This window comes from Leucoraja erinacea, chromosome 31 (genome assembly GCF_028641065.1).
Source record: "Leucoraja erinacea ecotype New England chromosome 31, Leri_hhj_1, whole genome shotgun sequence".
In the NCBI taxonomy this organism is placed as follows: Eukaryota; Metazoa; Chordata; class Chondrichthyes; order Rajiformes; family Rajidae; genus Leucoraja; species Leucoraja erinaceus.
This window is the reverse complement of record NC_073407.1, coordinates 17,463,818-17,488,242: the sequence shown is the minus strand read 5'-3', so window position 1 is coordinate 17,488,242 and position 24,425 is coordinate 17,463,818. Positions and strand designations below refer to the sequence as shown.

Sequence of the window (24,425 nt, the reverse complement as noted above, 5' to 3'; positions counted from 1 at the left end):
TTCTATACTGGCCCACAGAGCTTTTGCTCAATCCACTGGTAGAATATGAATTTAAATGTTGCTAATAATGTATGTGCATAATCTCTTTCTATTTTTTTTTTTTGTCCAGCGCAAGCACTGCTCTTATTTTCAAACCTTTTTGATTTTGTTTAAAGCAGCCATTTTATAACTACTTTTAAAGTGTCTATTCTGCCATGAGCAGCTACATCCTGGCCGTTGGTGCATAAGAGGCTAAGGGGTAACCTTATTAAGGTGTACAAGATGATGAGGAGCATGGACATATTGATTCCTTACACGCTTTCCTCCAGGGTAAAGGATTCCAAAACTAGAGGGCATTGGCTTAAGGTGAGAGGGGAGAGATTTAAGAGGGACTTCTGGGGCGACATTTTCACTCGGAGGATAGTCCGTATCTGGAATGAGCTGCCAGAGGAGATAATAGAAATGGATACATTAATGCTTAATTGATGCTTAAGACATTTGAACACGTATGGATAGGAAGGGTTAGTTCGGGTGTCAAAGGTTTGTTTTAGTCCAAGGGTCGGCAACATCGCCTGTGTGGCCCGACAGGCTGCAGTTCCCAAATCCCTCACGTCCCCGGGACTGGCTTCAGTTCCCAGATCCCTCGCGTCCCAAGGACTGTGCAGGGGGAGGATGTGCAGGCTGTGGCAGTGCGCATGTGCAAGGCGGCCAGCCATGCCGGCGGATGAGGAGCGGCCGGAGAACTGAGGCCCGGGTGGCGGGCGGAGAGGGAGATAGAGAGAGGGGTCCCGCTCAGAGTTGAACATGCAGGTGTCCCGGGTGCTTGCCAAGTCGGGCGAAATGCCATGGCTTTTAGATTGCCCGGTTGCCATTTAGTGGCCATGGGCAACGGGCAACCGTTAATTTCGAGCCCGGCTGCAGTTCCCAGGTCGCCTGCGTGCCACAGGACTGGCTGCAGTGCCCAGGTCTGCAGCGTGCGCCGCGAAAGGCTGCAGTTCCCAGGTCTGCTGGCTTGCCCCAGATCTGGCTGTTGCACCCAGGTCGGCTCGCTTGTCCCAGGTCTGGCTATTGCGTCCAGGTCGCCTGTGAGCCCAGGGAATGGCTGCAGTTCCCAGGTTGCCCCGCGACTAGTAGAGAGAGAGAGAGCAAGCGAGCCCAGGACGGAGCAGCCAGCCTTCCGCCCAGTAGCTACCCGCTAACCACCACCTCCACCCGTTCCGCTGTCCGATCCCAGCGGCCGGTCGCAGCCACCTGTGCGGCAGTCTGAATTTAAGGATTTGCGGGAATGGCTGACATGAGCAAGGCCGGCGAGCGGCAAGAGAGAGGTGTTCAGATGGAGAGCAATGCCAGAGGTGAGCAGGCCAGCAGAAGGTGCTGAGGTTGTGGCTGGTTCCGCTGTCCAGTCCTGGCAGCCGTTCGCAGCCACCCGAGCTACTTCCTCCCCGGCCACAATGTGGTGGCTCCACACCCAGAGGGCAGCAGTGAGTGAGTGAGTTGCTGGCATGATCCCCGACCAGCGCCTTCTTAACGCTCCTGTTTGTGCTGACCCCCCACCCGCTGTGAGGAATTTCCCCCCCCCCCCCCCCCCCCCCCCACACTAGCGGCACTGTCCTTTTACAGCCGCTTCCCACTTTACAGCCGCTTCCCATCAGCTGCCAGCAATGAGGGATAGACTTGGCTATCCCTCAGTCCAGCAACATCGTTCTTAATGTTCCTGTACTGAGGGATAGCCAAGTCAATCTTTCTTGGCGAACAACCTAACCTTCGGCATTCAAGACGCAGGTAAATTTTCGTGCCTAATTTTGGGGTAAAAAATAGAGCTTTCATTGCCGGGAAATACGGTAACTATTTTGGGATTGCCATGGAAGTATTTTACCCATCGCATTTCAGGCTATGTGCATTTATTATCCTTTATTCCTGTGTAAATGCTATTTCTGTGGCAAAAATACAAGAGAGTCCATCTAGAAATGCATTGTGGGATCATGAATCACCCATTTATACTAATTGTGCTTTAATTCCACGTTATTCTTCCCATATTCCCATTAACTCTCAGATCCCTCGTTACCAACACATGAGGGACAATGCATAGAGGCCAATTAACCTACCAATCTGCTTGTCTTTTGGATGTGGGAGGAAACTGAAATTCTGGGGAGGAGGGAGGGGATGGAGGAACCCACGCGACTACACGGAGAACGTGCAAACTCCACAGCATTGGAGGACAGTATCGAACTAGAGTCACTGAAACGGAGGCTACAGTTGTGGCCTTGCTCCGCCCACAAGTTCAAAGAAAGGGCTCAAATTTAATTGTTTTTCCCAAGACATGTTATTTCTCAGTATTTTTCTGTTCTAAAGTTCTAAAACTTGTTCATGATTTATTTTAAATTGTGTGGGACTCCTGCTGCCTGCATTCTCTACAATAGTAGTTACATTTCACTAAGTCTTTGTAGGCTGCTTGGAGTACACTGAAGCCATAAAGGCGCCCAGAAAATAAATCATTTATCTCAAGGTGTAACAAAATAAGTTAAATGCCATCAATCTGAATTAAAAGCAAGAGAAACAATTGCATTATATAATTGATCTTTTGCCAAACAATAGAAAAAATAAAATAAAATCCTCATGCCACAGCAAGAACCCTTTGTGTAGATCTGGCTACCAAGATGAGGTAGTTATAGAAGCAGGTGAAAGAGTTATTTTCAAATATTTCTATGCTGAATCCATGAGGGGAAAAAAACGATAATTGAATTTCACTAGATATTTTTATTCTCTGAGAAGTTGTAATTTTATCACAGGTTAATTTCTTGTTATGCTTGTACAGCAGGGTTATGTAAGAATGTAGTCACTCTCCCATTTACTTAGCAACCTGGAACCGCCGTGTATCGCATTGCTTAGCAACCAATAGCAAAAACAAAAATAAAATTACAGGTCCAATAAACATTCAGCCAGATTGGCCAATGGCCAGTTTGTTAGCCCAATGACTATATAAAATTGTGATTAAAAAATACTGGGACGATTCAGAAGATACAATGTGAAATACTTCATTTTGAAAGTCATTTATTTTTCTCATTAAGTCGTACAATTGTTTCTGATTTTAAATGCCTTTGGTAAAATTATGTTAACTTTGGTTGATTCATAGAGCAACATAGAACAAAACAGGACCTTTAGTCCCACCTGTCTGGACATATTCCTCCAAACCTTTAGAAACAGAAACATAGAAAATAGGTGCAGGAGTAGGCACTTCGAGCCAGCACCGCCATTCAATATGATCATGGCTGATCATCCAAAATCAGTACCCCATTCCAGCTTTTTCCCCATATACCTTGTTTCCCTTAGCCCTAAGAGCTAAATCTAACCCTCTCTTGAAAACATCCAGTGAATTGGCCTCCTGCTTTCTGTGGCAAAGAATTCCACAGATTTACAACTCTCTGGGTGAAAGCGTTTTTCCTCATCTCAGACCTAAATGGCCTACCCCTTATCTTCAACAGTGACCCCTGGTTCTGGACTCCCCCCAACATCGGGAACTTTTTTCCTGCATCTACCCTGTCCAATCCTATATGTTTCTATTGGATCCCTTCTCATACTTCTAAATTCCTTTCCCACCCATGTACATATCCAACTGTCTTTTAAATGTCATCATTGTACTCGTCTCTAGCACTTCCTCGGGCAGTTCATTCCATATAAACACTACCCTGTGGGAAAAATGTGCCCCTCATTCATTTTTACCTTAAATCTGTGTTCACTTTTTATACTCCCCTACACCAGCAAATAGACTGTCGCTATTCATCTTATCTATGCCTCTCATTATTTTATAAATCTTAAACGTTATTCCTCAGCCTGTTATGTTCCAGGGTAGCCTCTCCTAATAACTTCCAGACCCTGTACCAGCTTTACAAGTTTTTGTGGACTCTTTCAAGTTCAATGACATCTGTCCTGTAATTTACGGCGGCCATAAATGTACTCCTACTGTACTCCCTGTACAATAAGTAGCCCCCTACTGTACTGTCTGTACACACATGACTGTGTGGTCACGTTCAGCTCCAACTCCATCATCAAGTTTGCTGATGACACTGTGGTGGTGGGCCTGATCTCTGATAACAATGAGAAGGCCTACCTGGAGGACGTGGCTGACCTGGCACTCTGGTGTCAGAACAACAGCCTCCTCTTGAATGTCACTAAAACTAAGGAACTGATTGTGGACTTTAGAATGGCACAGCAACCGAAGACGTACACGCCACTGGAGATAAATGGGATTACTGTGGATAGGGTGAGCAGCTTTAAATACCTGGGAGTCCAAATCATAGAGGATCTGACGTGGACCTCACATACTGCCGTACTGATGAGAAGGGCAAAGCAGCGCCTTTACCATCTCAGGCAGCTGATGAAATTCAGAGTCTCTCTGAGGATCCTTCAATCCTTCTACTCTGGTGCTGTAGAAAGTATCCCAACTGGAAACATCTTGATCTGGTTTGGCAACAGCTCTGCCCAGGACACGAAGGCTCTGCAGAGAGTAGTGCGTTCCGCTGAACGCACAATGGAAACTACACACAATGCTGGAGTAACAGCAGGCCAGGCAGCATCTCTGGAGAGAATGAATGGGTGACGTTTCGGTTCGAGACCCTTCTTCAGACAGAATTATTTGATATATTTTGAACCTATTGATAGGATACTTTTCACAAAAGGAGTTATAAACCCTTAAGTTAATTTTTCCAAGTTGCTTGTTGAAGTGGGTTGTTGTTTGAATGTGGGTCTAGTATTTAAAACAATGAAAAGCTGATAATTCCCATCAATTTTACAGTGAAATTTAGTGTCTCATCTGTGTGGTAACAGTCTATTCATGAATTTGCCCATCAGCATTTCTGACCAGTATTTGAATTTGTATATTGGAGATTATATTTTTCCCTGACCATTTATAATTGGTGCATTTATCGGCGTGTGTCTGTTCCCACTTCAAGATTAAAATGTCTTTGTCTTTTGCCATTTTAGGTGAATTTAAAAATGCGAGAAATCACAGAAAAGGAATTTAAACTTAAACAACAAGTTATAGAAAGTCCAAGTCACCAAAAGGTAAATTTGATGGTCATCAAATTCTAGATTATTATTTATTGACTGATTATTGATGTACACATATAAAAAGTACTTTTCTAAGTTGTTCAATACAGATATATAAGGAAGTGTTTGTCAAACACTGTCATCAAATTGTTAAATTATGTGTTTCATTCTTTATTTACTATTTAATAAAAACAAGGCAGTTAGATGTACTCTCACCAAAGGTCTAATCCATTTTTCATTGAAAGGTTTATTGGTGAATTCTTCAACATTCAATTACTTGATTATGTGGATATTTTTAAGGCAGAGATAGGTATATTTTTGATTAGTACAGATGTTGGTGGTTATGGGTACAAGGCAGGAGAAAGGGGTTAAGAGGGAGAGATAGATCAGCCATGATTGATTGCTGGGGTAGATTTGATGGGCCGAATGGCCTAATTCTACTCCTATCTCTTATAACCATATAAGATTGGTCAGACCTGACTGCAATTCTGGTCACTGCCCTGTAGGAACGCAGTGATGGCTCTGGAGAGAGTGCAGAGGAGATTCACAAGGATGTAGCCTGGGACGGGACATTTCAGTTATGAGAGACTCGAGGATAAGTTTTTTTTCCTTGTAGTGGAAGAGGTTAAGAGGGACATGCTTGAGGTATATGAAATATAAGGGATTTAGATAGGATCGATTCCAAGAAGCATTTTTCCATGTCAGAAGTGATAAGCTTGATATAGATTTAGGATGATGGGTGAGATATTTAGAGGGAATCTTGGGGATCTTTTTCACCTGATAATGAACCTGATATTTTTTTGTCCACCTCATTTATCTGCTTTATTTTGTATACGTATATTTTTACAATACTGGAGAGATTTCAGCACAGAACATTAAACATGTCATGTCTCCAATGTTTCAAGTAGTATGGTGTTGATCTTTTCAGGGATTGTTACTCAAATGCGCAAGAGATAGTAGACATAAAATCAAGTTAGGAATTAAATCAATTCCATAATTCAACCAGTTTATATCTCAAAAATATCCATTTTTAGGACAACAAAAATGTGACACAATGAAATAAAGAGGCAATTTCTGCATTAATTTCATTATAATTCAAAACATTTTCAAGTTTGTTGCTTTGCAGACGCATGTTTCACAGTAATAAGCAAAGCTTTTCACGAATTTGGCATTGTGCTCTAAATCGCCATATTTCAAAGAGTGTAACGGTGGTTGCTCTTGGTGTCCACCCTATTTTAGAGCAACCACCGTTACACCACAATGGTAAATTAAGACCAAAGAACTTCCCAAGGAGATTGAAAATGTTCTAGTTTGAAGAACTCGATAGATAATGCAATTATGAGAGGAAAGTAATCTTAATATCAAGATTCATAGAAACATAGAAAATGGGTGCGGGAGTAGGCCATTCGGCCCTTCGAGCCTGCACCGCCATTCAATATGATCATGGCTGATCATCCAAATACCTGCCTTCTCTCCATACCCCCTGATCCCTTTAGCCACAAGGGCCACATCTAACTCCCTCTTAAATCCAGCCAATGAACTGGCCTCAACTACCTTATGTGGCAAAAGCTGCTGCATGCCAAAATTAATGAATATTTTTGGAGTCCATCATCACACGAGTAACACCAGCATTTTGCAGTAGTTATATTTCTATCAAATTATGTACCTGCAGTCTCTTATTATGTATAGACAATTTCATAAAGTTTATTCAAAACATGTGAAATACATTACAAAAAAAAGAAATACTGGATAAACAGGAACTACTTTTGTTTTGGTGTCCACCCTTTGGACATTGTATAACACCCATTTCACTAGGTAACAGGAATATTGCTCATTTGGTCTCATAGTCCACGTTTATAGCAAGAAAGTACATTTGTATGTTGGAAAAACAGCAAAAGTGACCAAAATCAACTATCATGCTTCAGGAAAAAAATGGCTTTCTAAATTGCATGTAACGGTCGTTATGGTGGACACCAAACATAAAGTGTAAAAAAAAAACGCTTATGAACACATGTTATACAAGGAATTTTGTTCATTAATGAAATTTTCTCACACTTCAGGAACTATTTCTGCCTGTCATGTACTGCCGCTGTGAGGGTTATTGATTAATCTGAATCATAATAATAATAATAATGGATGGGATTTATATAGCGCCTTTCTAATACTCAAGGCGCTTTACATCGCATTATTCATTCACTCCTCAGTCACACTCGGTGGTGGTGAGCTACTTCTGTAGCCACAGCTGCCCTGGGGCAGACTGACGGAAGCGTGGCTGCTAATCTGCGCCTATGGCCCCTCCGACCACCACCAGTCACTCGCACACATTCACACGCAGGCAGAGGTAGGTGAAGTGTCTTGCCCAAGGACACAACGACAGTATGCACTCCCAAGCGGGATTCGAACCGGCTACCTTCGGTTGCCAGACGAACACTTAGCCCATTGCGTCCCATGTTGAAATAATTTTGTGAACTTCAGTTTTATGTATGATGTCACACTTTGTACCCAGTATTGTAAAAACACACACATCTTTCAACCAAGGAGTTCATACTATTGTTGCTACACAACTAAATGTATTGGATTATTCTGGATCCATCTGGTCTTTGAAGGATATCAATTGTTCAATTTTAATTTTGTTTTCTGCTCTTAAATCCCACTGTATCTCTGGCCGAACCCATTGTCATCCCCTGGGAATTTGCATGCCCCCAGTTTAGTATGTTTACTGTAAATTCCTCCCTTATTTTTCACTCGTTAATCCACATTTTTGTCTAACCTGCACTTATGTTCTTCCTTAAATTAGTGCTTTTCTTGCATTTTGAATGGTGGTGATTTTCCCTTTTTCTTATGACGGTCCACACATTAAAGGCCATTATTATACATTTTGGTTTTAACATGTAGAAATTATAGCTGTGTTTATATATGGCCCCCCCTCATTTCAGGGCACCATAATGTTTGGGACACATGGCTTCTCAGGCTTTTGTAATTGCTCAGGTGTGTTTAATTGCCTCCTTAATGCATGTATAAAAGAGCTCTCAGCACCTAGTCTTTCCTCCAGTCTTTCCATCACCTTTGGAAACTTTTATTGTTGTTTATCATTTTTGTCCACACTGCATGGAATGCCAGTTTCATAAGATCTGATGGGGGAAGGGAGGAGGCAATGAAGTGCAAACTATGAGTTTGGCATTGTGGAGTGTGAAACTAAAAGTAGACTTGATGGTGAAGGAGTGTGACTCGATGTGTGGGAGAGTCAAACATGTGGACGCCAATGAGATGTGTTTTAAATAGTTACAGGGAAACCATGAAATCAACTAAATTCCAATGAGAGGCTTTAGATGTATGCCTATCACATTTACTGTATAAAGAGAAAAATTATAGTTCATTATTACAGGAAAAGGCTATAAGAAGTAGCTTTACTATTTTGGCTGGCTTGGGGTTTATTGAGATTTATAAATTATGTCTTTAGTTTGCAAAGTTGATTAAGTGTATACAGTACTGATGTTATGTACAGTGTGGCAAGTTGTGATTGAACATAATCCTCAGTTGGCTATGGTGCCCTCCACATTTATTTATTTGCCTCTACTCCACAATTTGAGATTTGTAATATAAAAAAATCACATGGGGTTAAAGTGCACATTGCCAGATTTTATTAAAGGCCATTTTTATACATTTTGGTTTTAACATGTAGACATTACAGCTGTGTTTATATATGGTTACCCCCATTTCAGGGCACCATAATGTTTGGGACACATGGCTTCTCAGGCTTTTGTAATTGCCCCAGTGTGTTTAATTGCCCCCTTAATGCACGTGGACAGATGAGACGAAGATTAACTTGTATCAGAGTAATGCAAAATAGTGCCCTGGGACTGAAAGACGAATCATTAAAGCTGAAGGAATGAACATTTAAATACAATAGGTTAAGAATCAGACATTTGAAGTCTTAACATGAAGAAAAGAAGCTAGTAAACTCAAATAATTGCAAAACTGCTCAGATGAAGAAAGAAAGTCTGTAATGTTAAAACAGACTGGAGAAGGGGGCCAATGTGGAATTTGGGAAAGGCTCAAGCTACAGATGGCAAGCAGACTATAGTCACCAGGTTTTGCTTATTGAAAGCAACACATTATTTATCAGTGGAACAAACAAATACTAAGATTTGGACAGTGATTTGGGGACAGAAAAATTGTATAACTCTGTACAAGTGAATTGTTATAATATTTAAAACAAAAGTCTGGAGAAAGGTAAAGATACTTTGTAATTGGTGCCAATCATATTTGTCTGAATATCAGACATAGTGGAAAAGAGAAAAGTACATATGTCAAAATTATTTGAACCACGTGGAGGAATATGCAGACAATTTCTAAAGTACATAAGCACAGATTTAGTGACTGATAGGATAAACTAGGCATTTGGTGCCACCTTGAGGCAATGGTCTAACATTGCCTTTATGGCTGGCCGCTTTGTACAGGAAATGCTATTGTGAGAAACTGTTCAGTCTACGGCACCAACACTGATACTTGGTAGTGGAACTACAGTATGCAGATGATGCTGCGTTTGTGTACGCTTGGTGGCTGAATTAGAAGATTATTTACTTTTTTGCTAAAGTACATCAACCTTGCATTCAAAGCCCACAAGAGTCTAAAAGTCCCATACATCATCTTCCCACTGCGCAACAATGTTTCCTGACAATAAGAATTAATGATGAGACCCTGGAAAACATGGATCACTCTTATATTTTTGGAGTCAATCCTTAGCAAAGATAGACATTGATGGAATTCAACGTAGCCTTTAAATGCTCCAGCTCAGTCCTGGGTTAAGATAGTGAAAGAGTAATTGAATTTCGACTTTAGACCTGTTGCACAACTCATGGTAGCAGTAATTCCTGTTCTGTTAGTCTCTGACACCTGGACTGCCTACAGCAGGCATATTATGGCACTAGGAAAATGTCACCCACAGAGTCCCCCGGGTTCATTGCAATGATAAACAAACAAACATCCGCATCCTCAGCACTGAGGCCTCAGTTGCTCTGTTGATGATGTCAACTGCAACCATCTGCCACCTTCTGCTCCAACTGTGCAAGGGTCTGCAGTTCCCTCATTGGCCTTGTCAGCCACCTCAGAATGTATAAAGGTTGTTTTGTATTATGGAGCCTGTCTCATATTTTCCTTTCTTTTAAATAAAAGCTCGAAATCTGTGATTTTGCGAGAAAGCTGAGGAAAAAGTGCACTACATCACAAAAAGCCCAACTCATCTGCCACCTTCTCCAGCCATGCAACATAAATCTAAAATGATTAAATAAAATGTTCAAAATACATTGTTGGTCACTCACTGTCAGTGAAATGGGTAGCAAGTTATGACAATTCAGATGTGTAGGCTTCATCAGTTTTGAATCTTTATAGATTGGTTTCTTATTCTTGTGGACTGCCTGATGTACACAGTCATGTATTTTACCTATTGTAAACAAATTGTTTTCTTGAGCAGCTACTTAATACCACCTTTCAGCAACATCCCAGGAAGGGAGAGGTTAATTGCAGTTTGACCTGAGTCGGTTCAGATTTGTTGGACAGAAATGTACTTTGCAGTGCTATTCTTATATATTTTCCCCCGTTTGTATATTTTGCAATTCTTTTAGTTTGGTTTTGAACTTTCATATTAGTAATTAGCATCAAATGTGCAATTGTAAAAAAACATTTTTTTGATATCAGAAGACATTCTCAAATGACATTTATTTCATTGCCATATTCTAGTGTAATATATGTTTGAAGCAGCAGTTGGAAGGATTAAATTGACCAGTTTATGAAACTGAAAGGGAAAGAAAGTAATCTGACATTCCATTTCGATGGCAAACATTTTGGATGAAAAATGTCTTAAGTTGATTGTTAGCAGCATTCCCACTGACTTTGATACTCATTCTCATGGCATGATACTTACAATTCTGTTCAACTTTGCTTCACAGAATCACATCAGAGACTAAAAGCTGATTTAGTAAATGATATGGGGAATTACCTTGACCCACTCCTGCATTTGTGGCCTCTATATAATTTGGTATTTAGGTACATTTGTAAACAGTGCTGCGTTTACACAACATGGTACAGCATTGATAAATAAAATAGTGCTGTCATTGAGGAAATTATTGCTAATTGTTGTTGTACCTCCATGAGTATTTGATTGTTTTAATTGAACATCGGTTGCACAAGGAGCAAATTAATATGAATTATGTAATGACTGTAATCAAAAGGGAAATATTTACCAGCAAATATTACTACGCAAAATTTGTTACACAAATCTTTTGAATGTTAGTTTAAGTTGAGTTTAGGATAAGTGTCAAATGCTATTCTAGCCATCTTCTACACTTTAAATTATTTAATTTAATAATGCTGCTCTATTTTAGTTCTGTAAGCGTTTTATATTTAATCTGTATTTAAAATAATTAACTCAGTCCAACTGGATCCATGAAGCCTTTTCTTCCTCACTCATTCCACTCCATCACATCACACATAAATATTCGCTGTAAAACGTAATTAAACAGATGTAACAAACTAGGACGGTAATACTGTTGAATATGTTGATTGCAAATCGATAGGAATTAGCTGTCTGATTTGAAGTATTTTATGACGGTCTGTGTGTAATGTACTAACAACCTTTGCTCCTTACCCTTTCTGTGCTTGAATTCTAACTCCTTTCCATGCTTTTTGGGCAGTCTCCTTCAAAATGGTATTGGAAACTGGTGCCTGTAAGTGAGCCATTAAGTTTCTATTTATATTTCAGTCATAATTTATTCCTCCCCTAATAACAGCAATAAACAACAAACACTTTCTGGTATCTATTGGAATTACTATATAAATATACTTTTAGTAGGTTTTGCATGAATTTTGTACGAGCATTCGATTGTTTAAAAACTTCCTGCCTCAAGAACAGATTCCACATTTTAATGTAGTCAGTAGGTAGTTGTTTCACCTCTTTCCAGATATTCCAGACTCTTATCAGTATTGAATTCAATATTAAATGAGTTGCTTGTTGTGAAATATTGAAGGAAAGGTGATTGTTCTTAAAATGCAAAAGGCTATTCTGTTTGTTTTTGAAAATCTGCAAGAGTAACTTTGAACGTAATGTAATTGCACACATGCAAAGTCTATTTTTTGACATAAGGGAGATAGGTTTATAGTTGTTATTTACCATACTATTAAAATGGGTAGTTAAACTAGGCAAAAGGGCCTGCGTTGTTTTGTAGCAGCTTATCCATTTCAGGATATTACAAAATACTGTAGTCAATAATGTATGCTTTTGAAAAGTATAATTGCTTGTAATGTAGAAAGTTATGAACAACTTCTCACACAACTGCCATATAATAATGATCAGATAATTGATCATTGGGGATCAAAACCTCTCCAATTAAAATAATGCTGAGGCACATTCCATTCTAACACTTCAACAGTTTCCAAGTGTGCTAGAATGACAAAGTAGATTTAGTCTTCGGTCTCTTGTCGAAAAGAGGCAAGCATGTTTAATTGTTATATGTACCCACAATGGAACAATGACATTCTTGCTGCTGCAATTAAGTGTTTGACTGCTACCAATTTTCCATAGCTGGTGCTCAATTTAGTGGAAGATCCCTCTTTCTATCGATTTAATTGGATTCAGATAGTATAGCAACTTCATACCATTCAGTGTATTTGAGTGGTAATTCAGATGACTAGATTCCTTGGTTGGAAGGTGGTTTGTTATTTATTGCTGAAAATGCAATAATTCCAGAGAACATCACTGTGCTTTCAAAAGTGTTTATTTGGAAAATACAATGTTCTCTTTTAACATGTATGATTAAGAATACTGTATTCAATGTTTTGAATATGGTTTGTAAAATTATTCTTGGACAATTTTTTTTTAACCTTACCACTGAGAACATTGAATTTACAAATGAAGCATTGAGAATCTACGAGAATATTCAGTAGATTCATTGTCAATTATGTTTTCTGACTGCAAGCATTGAATGCTACTGAGCCAGATCATTTTATTGTCAGATATGCACATGCATTAATCCTCTTATTCAGCAGTATTTTCATCACTTTTGTGGATGTGGAATTATTTGTTTCAGCAGAAAACTCCTAGGGACTGTCAAAAACCCTCAAAATTATTCCAAACTGCACCATTGGCCCAGACTTTCATCAAAAATGTACTTGGTTTTTTGTTTTACGTAGTTTACCTAGAGTTAACTGTGGTTTTTGGTTGCAAATTCATGGGGAGCTGTTGTGCGTGGTATTTTCCAAATAAAAGCAGCAGATATTATATAAAATTCCAAAAATGGAGAGTGTTCCTAGTGAATATACTGCATTTACTAAAAGTGATTATCTTTTCTTAAAAAATGGAACTTGCCGAATCAGTGTTAATGTCCATATTCTCTATTCCAAACTTATCCCCTGTTTTCTTGTGGCTGTCGGCTAATGTCAGTTCACTTCAAGACCACACCCAGGAACTATTTCTCAATTTATCCACCAAATGGTTAAGTCTGAGTAAGCATGAGGATCTTTGACAGGTCCTGTGTTGAAACAAGCATACTGTTTTCTGCATGCCTTGCATTTTTCCTGTCTTGTGTAAGTCAGTCTGATCTCATGCATGCCATAGCCCACTGCATTTTGGAACCCAAAGACTTTGCTTGGGTCATACAGTAAGCTTCATGTCTTTAAATGAAGAGTGTGTAGAGTGCTAGTCAATGTATAACAGTAATGCACATTTCATTGAGTGAGTTGAATGAATTAATGTTTTTTGTTTCTGAAAAATAATTGTGGAGCTGGGAAAGTGCTGTTATTGGAATTATTTAATTCACAATTCATTAAAACCATCCAGTTTCCCTATTATCAGTAATTGAAGCTCTAATTTGTCACTGTGGGTTTAAAATAATAATTGTAGGTTTTGTTAATAACCCATTCTTTTTCATCAAAGAGAGCAAGCCAAGTTAGAGCAAGCAATTCTAATGTTCTAGCACTGTTTAATTGAGGCATTGAAATAAACCTTAAAATGGATATATGTAAATGATTAGTTAGTTTATTCATCTCTGCCTTTAAACGGACATGTTTGCATAAATTTATATTTTTCAGATACAATGGAATGTGATTTAATAAAATCACCTCCACATGTCGTTAGAAACAGAATTTTTGAGCCAGTTTACTGACTTTGGCATCTACTTGCTCAGCTTTGATTCATGCAGTTTGCATATGTACTCTAACATATTCTAACAAGTCAACTATGGCACCAACAGCAGAATGCGCTGTTTAATCGTATCCAATGCCTAATCTAAATTATAATCTCCAATATAATGATATGTGACTCTTGGCTAAATATAAATAAAAATACATTGCTATCTTTGGTAGGCTCTTAGATTTGTAATCTTGAGTATTTATTTGAAATATAGTTGAAAATCGCATTAGCACCGATGAGTATCCATCGAGCCAGGATGGATACATTTATAATTGCATGTAAAACAACACATTAAGTGAAGCAGACAAAGTTCACATCAGATTCATAGTAATATTTGCACAGTTTACATCTCCTTCAGGCTAATGATGTTGACATCTGTTGCTTAAATAACATTTAAAAAAATGTATGAAATTTGATCATTCTTTCAATTTATTTTGCGTTCAATAGCAAATGATTTTTAAAAAATACTTTTTCAATTTGATGTAGTAATCCCACATAAAATCCCTTTCAATTTTTTTCTTGTTTTTAAAATTGCTATTCTGTTGTGCTTTAAAAAATGTTTTTATGACTTTTTAACATTTTTGGAACCATCACTCCTTTGTACCCTTAGGCTTGGAATTACACTCAGACTTTAAGAATCTTATAATGTAGAGGGATAATGAGGAAACTATTGTGTGGTTGCAGATATAGCACACAACTATTGTACTTGTGCATGTTACTTGTTTCATCAGTAAAGTGTTATACTTTAATGCACTTGAAGTATAACATAGGTGGCCAATGTACTTGATTGGGCGTAACTGTAAAAATAGTTTATTGCAAAATTATGTCCCCTGAATCTAGATTAATTCTGCAGTAACACCAACTTGCATTTCTGTATGTGTATTATTTCAGAAATGTCCATGCAGACTGGAATCTGAAGAGTATGTGACAGGACACTTGTTGCCCTTCAGTTTCAGAGAGCTTTTATATGTCTGCCTCAGTGCAGTACTGAAATTTAAGACTTGGGTAATGTGCCCCAACTTAGAGAAGTTCAAATTTGTTTTTTAAATCTGAGGCTATCAAAAAACTGCTATTTTCTAAATTGCACTTTGGTATACCAGCCACTCCTAGACATTCTTTGTCATTGAATAGTATTTCACTATTTTGTTAAAAGGGAATTAATAGAAATGCCAAGTATAGAATGTAGGTGTGCCAAGTGTAGGTTAACATGTATTGGGGAGCTTGACTACATATCTGAAAATAATAAAGACCCAACTTGCACAATAAGTCCCAGTTGTATTAATATTATTATTGTTATTCTGCAGAAAAAAAATAATAACATTTATTAATATTGTAAGTTTGGCACTAACAAATTCTACAACTTCCAAAAAAGAGATGAATACTTCCAATGTAAAAATATCACCAACGCACATAAATTGGCCTAATGTATTTTGTGGGAACCAAGCTGAGGAAATATTTGCAGCTCACCAAGCAATATAGTGGCACCGGGAGCAGAGCTACTGCCTCATGGCGACAGAGACCTGTGTTTAATCTCAACTTCGGGTGCTTATCTGTGTGGAGTTAGCAGGTTGGTAGATTGATTGGCCAGTAATTTGCCCTAGATGTAAGTGAGTGATTGATAGAATCTGGAGGAGTTGCTGAGAATGTGAGGCGAATAAAAAATGAATTAATATGTAAATAGGTGGTTCATGGTTACCTGGTACCGAAAGGCCTGTTTCCTAGCTGTATCTTACCACAAATCTAAGATTTGTATCCTTGCTGGTAAAGATTTTAACAACAGAGCATTACCAGCACGTTAATGCGACAGAAAACTTAAAAGTGCAAACTGGTTCTGTCTCTTTCAGGCTGGTATAGAATTGTACATTAAATATTTTGATATTTTAGTTTAAACTTTTATTCCTAAATAAAGCAGTACATACCTGCCTCTTAGGAGGGGGGAAATAACACACAGGAGTCAAAAGTGGCAACTTGCTGCTTTGCTGATTTCATTTTGCCTCCAACAGGGATCCACTATCCATCCCACAAAATCTAATTCATTTGACTTGTAAGAATGTTAGATTTAATATCTTTTTGGGAGTCCTTGTGAAAATTTTCACTTTGATAACCTCCTATCTAAAAATAAACATGAGACCAGTGAAAGGGTATCCAGAGCAGAATGTCATTTGGAACTTGCAATGTAGTTATTTCTTGAGGAAGAAAAAGAATGGAGTACCAGTTAACTTCAGGCACAAACATAATCTTGACTGCTTTTGTGTTAGGTCCGTTATCGGCGAGATCATCCCTTGAATAAGCAGTTACCATTTTTCCCTTTAATGGAGGACCTAATGAGGGATGCTTGTGATGGCTGTTCACTTCTGGCAATTATTCACTATTATTGCCCAGAGCTCATGAAATTAGAAGGTATTTCTAATTATGCATTATACTTATGCATTATACTTATCTTTTTCTGCTATTGCATGTAAATGTAGATATAATTTTACATATTATCGTAAATCAAATATTGAAAACATCTGAATTTTGTATATATTTGTATTTAATACTGTTGTGCATTTATCCAATGTATAATGTGATTTAATTACAATTTATCCAATGCATGTTCAGAACTGAAGAGTTATCGGATTGAAAACAATTTTGCTGCTGACTATTTTTCAGATCATTAGTTCTGGCATTTATTCTGTTTCAGCAATACACTTATCATATTCTACACCTTAACTTTTAGCTGAAATGCCATGATGTAAAGTACAGGAAAACATCAAGTGAAAAATTGATGGTTATTTCAGGTAACTCCAGGTAGTCAAAACTGCCTGAACAAGTAAATCACTTCATTCATTTTTTTATGTATTCAACACATCAGGCACCCTAAAATGCTGACTTAGTCCCTGAGGTTCCAAAGCCTAATTTTGTTTTTTTTAATCATCAATCGGGTATTGGAATCTTGGGGACTAATGGGCCTGTCCCACTTAAGCGACTTTTTAGGCGGCTGCAAGAGACTATGCAGTTGCCACATGGTCGCCACATGTTAGCGGGTGGTTGCCGGAGGAGTTGCCTTCATGGTTGTGAGGAGTTCCCGCATTCTGGGAACTAGCCGCGAATTTCTCAACATGTTGAAAAATTAGCGGCTCTAGAATGAAGCCGCCATGGAGAGTAGCGAGAATTCTCGTGCTGTAGGTGGGGTCACCAGGAGGTCCTAGTGGGTTGCCAGGAGGTCGAAGGTTCTCGTAGGTCGTAGCCGATGCTGACTGGTGAATTCCATTGGCTCATTGCGATAAAAAACGTAAGCAGTAGTTTTCAAAACCAAGGATAACCGACAGGTAATGTTAAATGTCAACCGAGCTTCACAGCCGTGTATCTCTGGCTTCTTAAAAGTTGTCCCCACTCCTTCTTCCCCCCCCCCCCCCCCCTTCTTTTAAAGCACTTACCGTACACTATGCTTTAGCCGTCTTTAATTACAGCGCAACCTTCCTGTTCATCACGGTGAGTGCTTTGCACCATGTGAATTTCAGACAGCGCCCCCCAGTTTGTCTGTCCCCCCACCTGTGATGCATGTGTGTGTGTTCCACTCTGGCAGTCACCTGAAAAATCGCCTAAGTGGGACAGGCCCATAAGTCAACATTTGAGGGAGCCTGTTGTGTTAAATACACAAAAGATGAATGAAGTGATTTACATGTTCAGGCAGCTTTGGCTACCTGGTCTCCTGGCTGCTAAACACTTTAATTCTCCTTCCCATTCCCACGCTGACCACTCTGTCCTAGGTCTCCTCCATTGTCAGAGTGAGACTAAACGTGAAATGTAGGAATAGCATATCATGTTTCGCTTGGGCAGCTTGCAGCCCAGTGGTATGAAGATTGATTTCTCTAACTTCAAGCAACCCCAATATTCCTTCTCAATCCCTCCCCCACCCAGGTCGTACCAGCTTCTTATTTTCACCCAACAAACAGCCTGTTTCCTTTATCATAATTTATTTTTTTGCATATCTTTCTTTCATTGTTCTTTATCTCTCTACATCTTCTATATATCTCTTTTCCCTTTCCCATGACTTTCAATCTGAAGAAGGGTCCTGACATGAAACGTCACCCATTCCTTCTCTCCAGAGATGCTGCCTGTCCCGCTGAGTTACTCCAGCTTTTTGTGTCGATCTTTGGCTACCTGAAACAACCTTCATTTTTACCTAGACTTTTTCACTTGATGTTTTCTTGCACTTGTTACGTCATGACACATCGGTTGGAAATAGTTAATGGAATACACAAAATTGAAGATGTTGTAGAAAACAATAGTGTACATAAACTATCCCTTGAACAGAATAAATACCAGAATTAATGATCTGCAAAATAAACAACATCTACAACTTTTAATCCAGATAATTCTTCAATTGCGAATAGTAAGTTCCAAAAATGAGTTTGGAATTTGCCGTTTTCCTTCATTAAAGACTGATTGATTTTAACATTAATTTCAATTGGTTCTTTTTGTTGTTTTTTTCCTTTGTAGATATTTGTTTGAAGGAAGTGACTTCAATTGCAGACAGCTTGTACAATATTCAGCTCCTGATAGACTTCTCGAACCATTACCTAAACAGAAGTTTTTATCTTACTCTGGAAGATATGCTATATGGTCCTTTAGTATTGAAGGTAAGGCCTAATTTAGAATCCCTAGTTAATAATGCACTTCATTATGTAGAATGACTGCATGGACAGAAGTGGTGATGTTTCTTGTAGCTGCAAATACTCTCTGCTATCCCTCGGAAAATCACATCAACAATAACTCCGTACAGCAGTACTCTGCCGCCTCTCTCTAAATAATCTGCTTTTCTATTCCTGCGAAAGTGGACAACCTCACTTTTCCTCAGATCATGTTCCAGTGTTTTGCTCATTCCTTTGTTGGCTCTTTCTGATGCTCTAACTGTGGATTCTCTCTTTGTGTTATCACCAAACTCTGACAATAAAGGCAGTTCTTTTAGCTTAATAATATGGTTTGGGAATAGTTTTGGTCCCAGCATCCCACTAGTCTGTCTGAAAAAGTCTTATAATTATCTTGTAGCCCTGGTAATGTAACCGCTTTGTTTGATTCCTATGGTAATAAACTTATACTTAACATAACGTTTTTCTTTCTAGCCTAATATTATGGTGTTCATTGCCGAATTGTTCTGGTGGTTTGAAGTTGTAAAACCTGACTTTGTGCAACCAAGGGAAGTTCAAGAAATCAAAGATGGTACGTTTTTTTTAGATATTCTTTAAACAAAAATTTGACTTGTAATTGTGATGTGACTATTCAGGCTAGCATTTTGTAAGAGTCACTAACTGACCACAGTGTTTGGCCAAGCCATTACCGCGATTTTTTCTGCAAAGGAATATATATGTATTGACTTCTGAAGGTTTAGACATGCTACATGATATCAAAATGTTCATCATTGTAAATAACCTTCCAATAATTACAAAGGAAAAAGATTCTCAAGTATTTGCTCTCTTTATTCAGCTAAAATGCTCCTACAACAGAAGAACTCGCGTCCGCCTCTTCCAATTTCCAATGCAACAAAACGTAGCTTTATGGTCAGCCCAGCAAATGGTTTAGGTGATGTGACAACAACTGCACCACAGATTAGCCAAGAGATTGGAACCAGGTATTGCCTGCATCCTGAAGAGTTTGTGTAAGTCTGTCTCTGTCCTCTTCACCTTGGCACTACTCGAGCAACATGGTTACAGTGTTATCTAAAAACTGCTTCTGTTCATTTTATTTATTTTTGTGTATGTGTGTGTATGTATTTAAACTTTTATTATATGTGGAATTTAAATTAAATTAGCACGTATAATTACAATGTATTGAAAAATAAAAAATCCAAGTCACCTTCATTAAATTAAGCTGTTTACATCTTGTGTCAAATAAAAATACTTTTTTTAATCTATAGCAAAGGAAGCCCTGCCTTCAGTCCATCCCACCCATTATTGCCTTTAAGACAGAGGCAACATAAATCTCCTTTGCCTAATGAAGACAGTCCAGGTAAGACGGTTGCAAAGCAAATTAACTGGAAAATGTACAAGTAAATATATGGAAGAATTTTAGAACTGCTTTTTTTTGTTTGAGGGTGGGGATGGTAGTGCCATGGAAAAGGTATTAGAAATCCTATTGGAAAACCTCGATGACCAGCTGATTATTTAATGTGATATCAACCAGCTAATTCTACAATTGCTTTAAATTATTGCTTTAAATGTCAGCTAGTTGGATTATAAAGGGCCTGTACCACATACTGCTGGCACCCGTCATAGTGGCAGCAGGTCTCTGAAAATTTTCAACATTTTGAAAATCCAGCGGCGACCAGAAAAAGGTACGACTCTTTGGGCGACTACCCATGACCATACAGGCGTCACCCCGCTCGTCACCACTGGATTTTTAACATCTTAACACTTAAGGATAAAGGGGAAATCCTTTAAAACTGAGATGAGAAGAACTTTTTTCACACAGAGAGTGGTGAATCTCTGGAACTCTCTGCCACAGAGGGTAGTTGAGGCCAGTTCATTGGCTATATTTAAGAGGGAGTTAGATGTGGCCCTTGTGGCTATGGGGATCAGGGGGTATGGAGAGAAGGCAGGTACGGGATACTGAGTTGGATGATCAGCCATGATCATATTGAATGGCGGTGCAGGCTCAAAGGGCCGAATGGCCTACTCCTGCACCTAATTTCTATGTTTCTATCTATGATATCTTAAGGCTCCTTTTTGTGTATTATAGTGAAATGCCAATGTTCTTGACTACATCTTGACTACATTTTTGATGGTGCTAGAATGGAGATGTTTATTTTCAAGGAGGAATTCTCTTTGCCAAAGAGCAGTGAAAGATAAATCATTGAATATGTTCAAAGAAACAGAGAGATTTTGGGCTATGTGAGTCAGGTTTATGGGCCCACAGGCAGGAAAGAGTAGTTGTGCTCAGGTTACCTTAACTAAAAGATGAAACAAAGGTGTTCCTAGTACATAAATTAATAGATTACATTCCTAAAATTATTTAGGATGCTAAAGTAAAGCATGATCATCTTTAAAACCGGCGCATCTATAGATGAAGAAGCACTTTTTTGATATTGATAGGCAGATATGATTTGATAAATTATATAGAACGTGCTGCTGATTCCAAAATTGTCTAATTGAATGTTGCTTTACTGTAATTTTATGTTTTCATTGGTGTTTACCCATTGTCCCTGCTTACAAATGTTTTGATCTTTGCCAAGTATATTTCAGAATGAACAGTCATTCTCTGGTATATGGTCTATGTGACAGTAGATCTATGAACCTTAATAAAGCAATTCAGTCATGAGCAATCAACCCACTTTGTCCTCCTAAACACATTGACATCAGGAAATGCTGAGTAGCAGAGTTAATACCACCTGTTTCAGTTTTTATATTCCCCAAAAATCTAGGAACCCGAGACCTATTCGAACAATCCTGCTTTCATCTTCTTTGAGACATAAACAATTGGGATCAAATGTGAAAACCCTTTGATTTGGATGCTCCTCATAAATAAAGTTTTTAAAAGACCTCAGAAAAGTAGAAAATCACAACTCAAAGGATGGTTAAAATTATTATAAATAATGAAAATAACTTATACTATATTTACTGTTTGACAAGTTTAAATCATGCCGACATTATTGCCTTTACAGTTACAATGTGGTGGCATTTGACACTGGAATTAATTCATTTGATTCAACACCATATTCATAAGATTCAAAAGGTGTAGTAGCTGCTGTTTTAATTTGGTCCACCCTTTTAAAATCATTGCCATTAGTCCTTGTTCAAAACTCAATGCAAGCAACGAATAATAAATAATGCTGCATTTTTTTGTGCTTTTCTCTTACACATCCTCCCTTCCAGTACGCAACCGTGCGAGATTGGTATGTGTATGCACAAGTGTTGCACATTTTCCTGAGATATAACATCCAGGGTATTTGATTACAAACTAGATATACAAAGAGACCCACTGTTGAGACTCCTGGGTTTATGTGGCCCTTGTGGCTAAGGGGATCAGGGGGTATGGAGAGAAGGCAGGTACGGGATACTGAGTTGGATGATCAGCCATGATCATATTGAATGGCGGTGCAGGCTCGAAGGGCCGAATGGCCTACTCCTGCACCTAATTTCTATGTTTATGTTTGTTATCATTCAGGTATGTTATTGGTCAATATGTACACATAAAATGGTGCAATCATGCACTCCTGAGATGAAGGGATTTTTAGCAATGATAAAATGAGTAGGTTGGATGTGTACTTGTTCAAGTTTACGAGAATAAGAGGTGATCCTATTGAAACACGGATCATAGATTGGACAGATTAGGAGGGATATGGACCAAATGCGGGCCAGGTGGGACTAGTGTAACTGGGACATGTTGGCCAGTGTAGAAATGTTGGGCCGAAGGACCTGTTTCCACACTGAATGACTGAAACATGCAATATTTTTGAAGGGATTTGACAGAATAGGTGTTGAGAGTATTTATTTTCAAAAAGGCACGTTGAACTGGAAAGTTGTTTGGAATTCTCTGCCCCTGAGAACTTAGGAAACTGAATAATTGAATATGTTCAAAGCTGAGGTCTGCAAAATTTTGGGCTGCAAATTAGGGTTATGAGGAGTAGAGGAGTTGTGGTCAAGTTTAAGTAAGATGTGATCTTGAAGATGAGCCTCAGGGTGCCTTTCACTGCTCTTATTTCTTTAACATTCATTTTATGTTTGTTTAGATACACGTCATCGTTCAAATTCCCTTACTCGAGTTGATGGGCAGCCAAGAGGCTCAATTTTGGCTTGGCAAGAAAGAAAACCAAGGTAGGTAGTGGAATATCTTGATGCTTAATTTTAACCCAATATCTTAATGTTACTTGTTTATGTTATTTTATTTGTCTCTGCAGATAGAACATCTAATTACATGGTACTTTTGTGATTGTAAAGATCGCAATAGTGCAGAAATATCAATTGCTTCAAGAAAAATTAGGTGCTTCGAATAAAATGTCACCACTCTCCCATGTCATTCTATAATCTTATAATGAATATTCTTATATTGTTAATTGAAGTTTTTGTTGGCTGTGCAGGCCGGTCCTCCCCCAATCCTCACTCTTTGTTGCATTCTGTCTTGAATTAGCCTTTCTTGAATTAGCTCTTTCAACATGAAGACTTATTCCACACTGGAGATTGATTTGACGTGGGTAGTTTGAGGAGCAAATTGGCCTATGTATTCTGTTTTGTATGTATTTTATGGCTGAACAAGTAGTTGAGTCATGTAGAAAGCAGCTAATTCAGTTAATATTGTTTTGGTAGTGGTGACATACTGTAATTGGTCTGAGTTCCATGTGTTTAGAAGACCATGTGGTCAGCAGGATCTTCCTTTCCAGAGGGAAAAAAGGAGAGTTGCTGGAGGAATTCAGTGGGTCGGGCTGCTAGTAAGCGATAAATGGGTCATTATATCATAAGACATAGGAGCAGAATTAGGCCATTCGACCCATCGTGTCTGCTCCATCATTTGATCATGGGTGATTTATTCCCTCCGCAATCCTATTCTCCTGCTTTCTCCCATAACCTCTGACACCCTTACTAATCAAGATCCTAACAACATCTGCTTTAAAAATATCCAGTGTCTTGGCCTCCACTGTCGCATCAGGCTGTGATTCCACACCCACTGGCTACAGAAATTCCTTATCTCCATTCTAAAGGTACATCCTTTATTGTGAGGATGTGCCCTTGGGTCTGTGACTCTCCCACTACTGGAAACATCCTCTCCACAGGTTTTTATTTTTGGCTACTAGCTCCCTTTCTAGCACACAGCACCTCCCATGGATTTAACTTATGCCTATAACTAATGGTATAGAAAAACATTGATTGCTCTTCACTAGTAATAATAATATTGAAAGTTGCTATTTATTGTTGAATTCCATAATTCATTGTAGATCATTATTAATATTGCCAAATTGACAAACACGAAAGGTCATCTCAGTGGGATGGATAACTAAACTGATAGGCAAGAAGAAGCACTAAGGAACAGCACTTCATCTTCCGTCTTACAACTCTGGAGACTCCATATTTAACAGTTTCATATTACTGGCCAGACTGAAGTCATCCTCCAGCAATAACTCACTTTCTCTCTCCACAGGTACCACTTAATATATTGAGTATACTAGCATTATCTCTGATACTTTTCTCAGTTTCTCTCTGCTGCCCTTATTCATCTCACTTTATTTACACTCCTTCAGATA

The 24,425-nt window shown here is 38.7% G+C and overlaps 1 protein-coding gene across 3 annotated transcripts in view; it reads left to right on the top strand.

Moving 5' to 3' along the window:
- camsap1b (calmodulin regulated spectrin-associated protein 1b) overlaps positions 1-24,425 on the top strand; it is a 68,021-nt gene that overhangs the window by 28,330 nt on the left and 15,266 nt on the right. Inside the window, exons 4-11 of one of the 3 annotated variants that reach the window (XM_055660128.1) lie at positions 4,960-5,040; positions 11,718-11,750; positions 16,468-16,609; positions 18,695-18,834; positions 19,318-19,414; positions 19,679-19,823; positions 20,109-20,200; positions 22,920-23,004. In XM_055660128.1, coding sequence (XP_055516103.1) covers positions 4,960-5,040; positions 11,718-11,750; positions 16,468-16,609; positions 18,695-18,834; positions 19,318-19,414; positions 19,679-19,823; positions 20,109-20,200; positions 22,920-23,004 — 815 coding nt within the window. Of the gene's footprint in view, positions 1-4,959; positions 5,041-11,717; positions 11,751-16,467; positions 16,610-18,694; positions 18,835-19,317; positions 19,415-19,678; positions 19,851-20,108; positions 20,201-22,919; positions 23,005-24,425 lie in introns of all 3 variants that reach the window. The other 2 variants (XM_055660127.1, XM_055660129.1) reach the window with 2 other exon arrangements.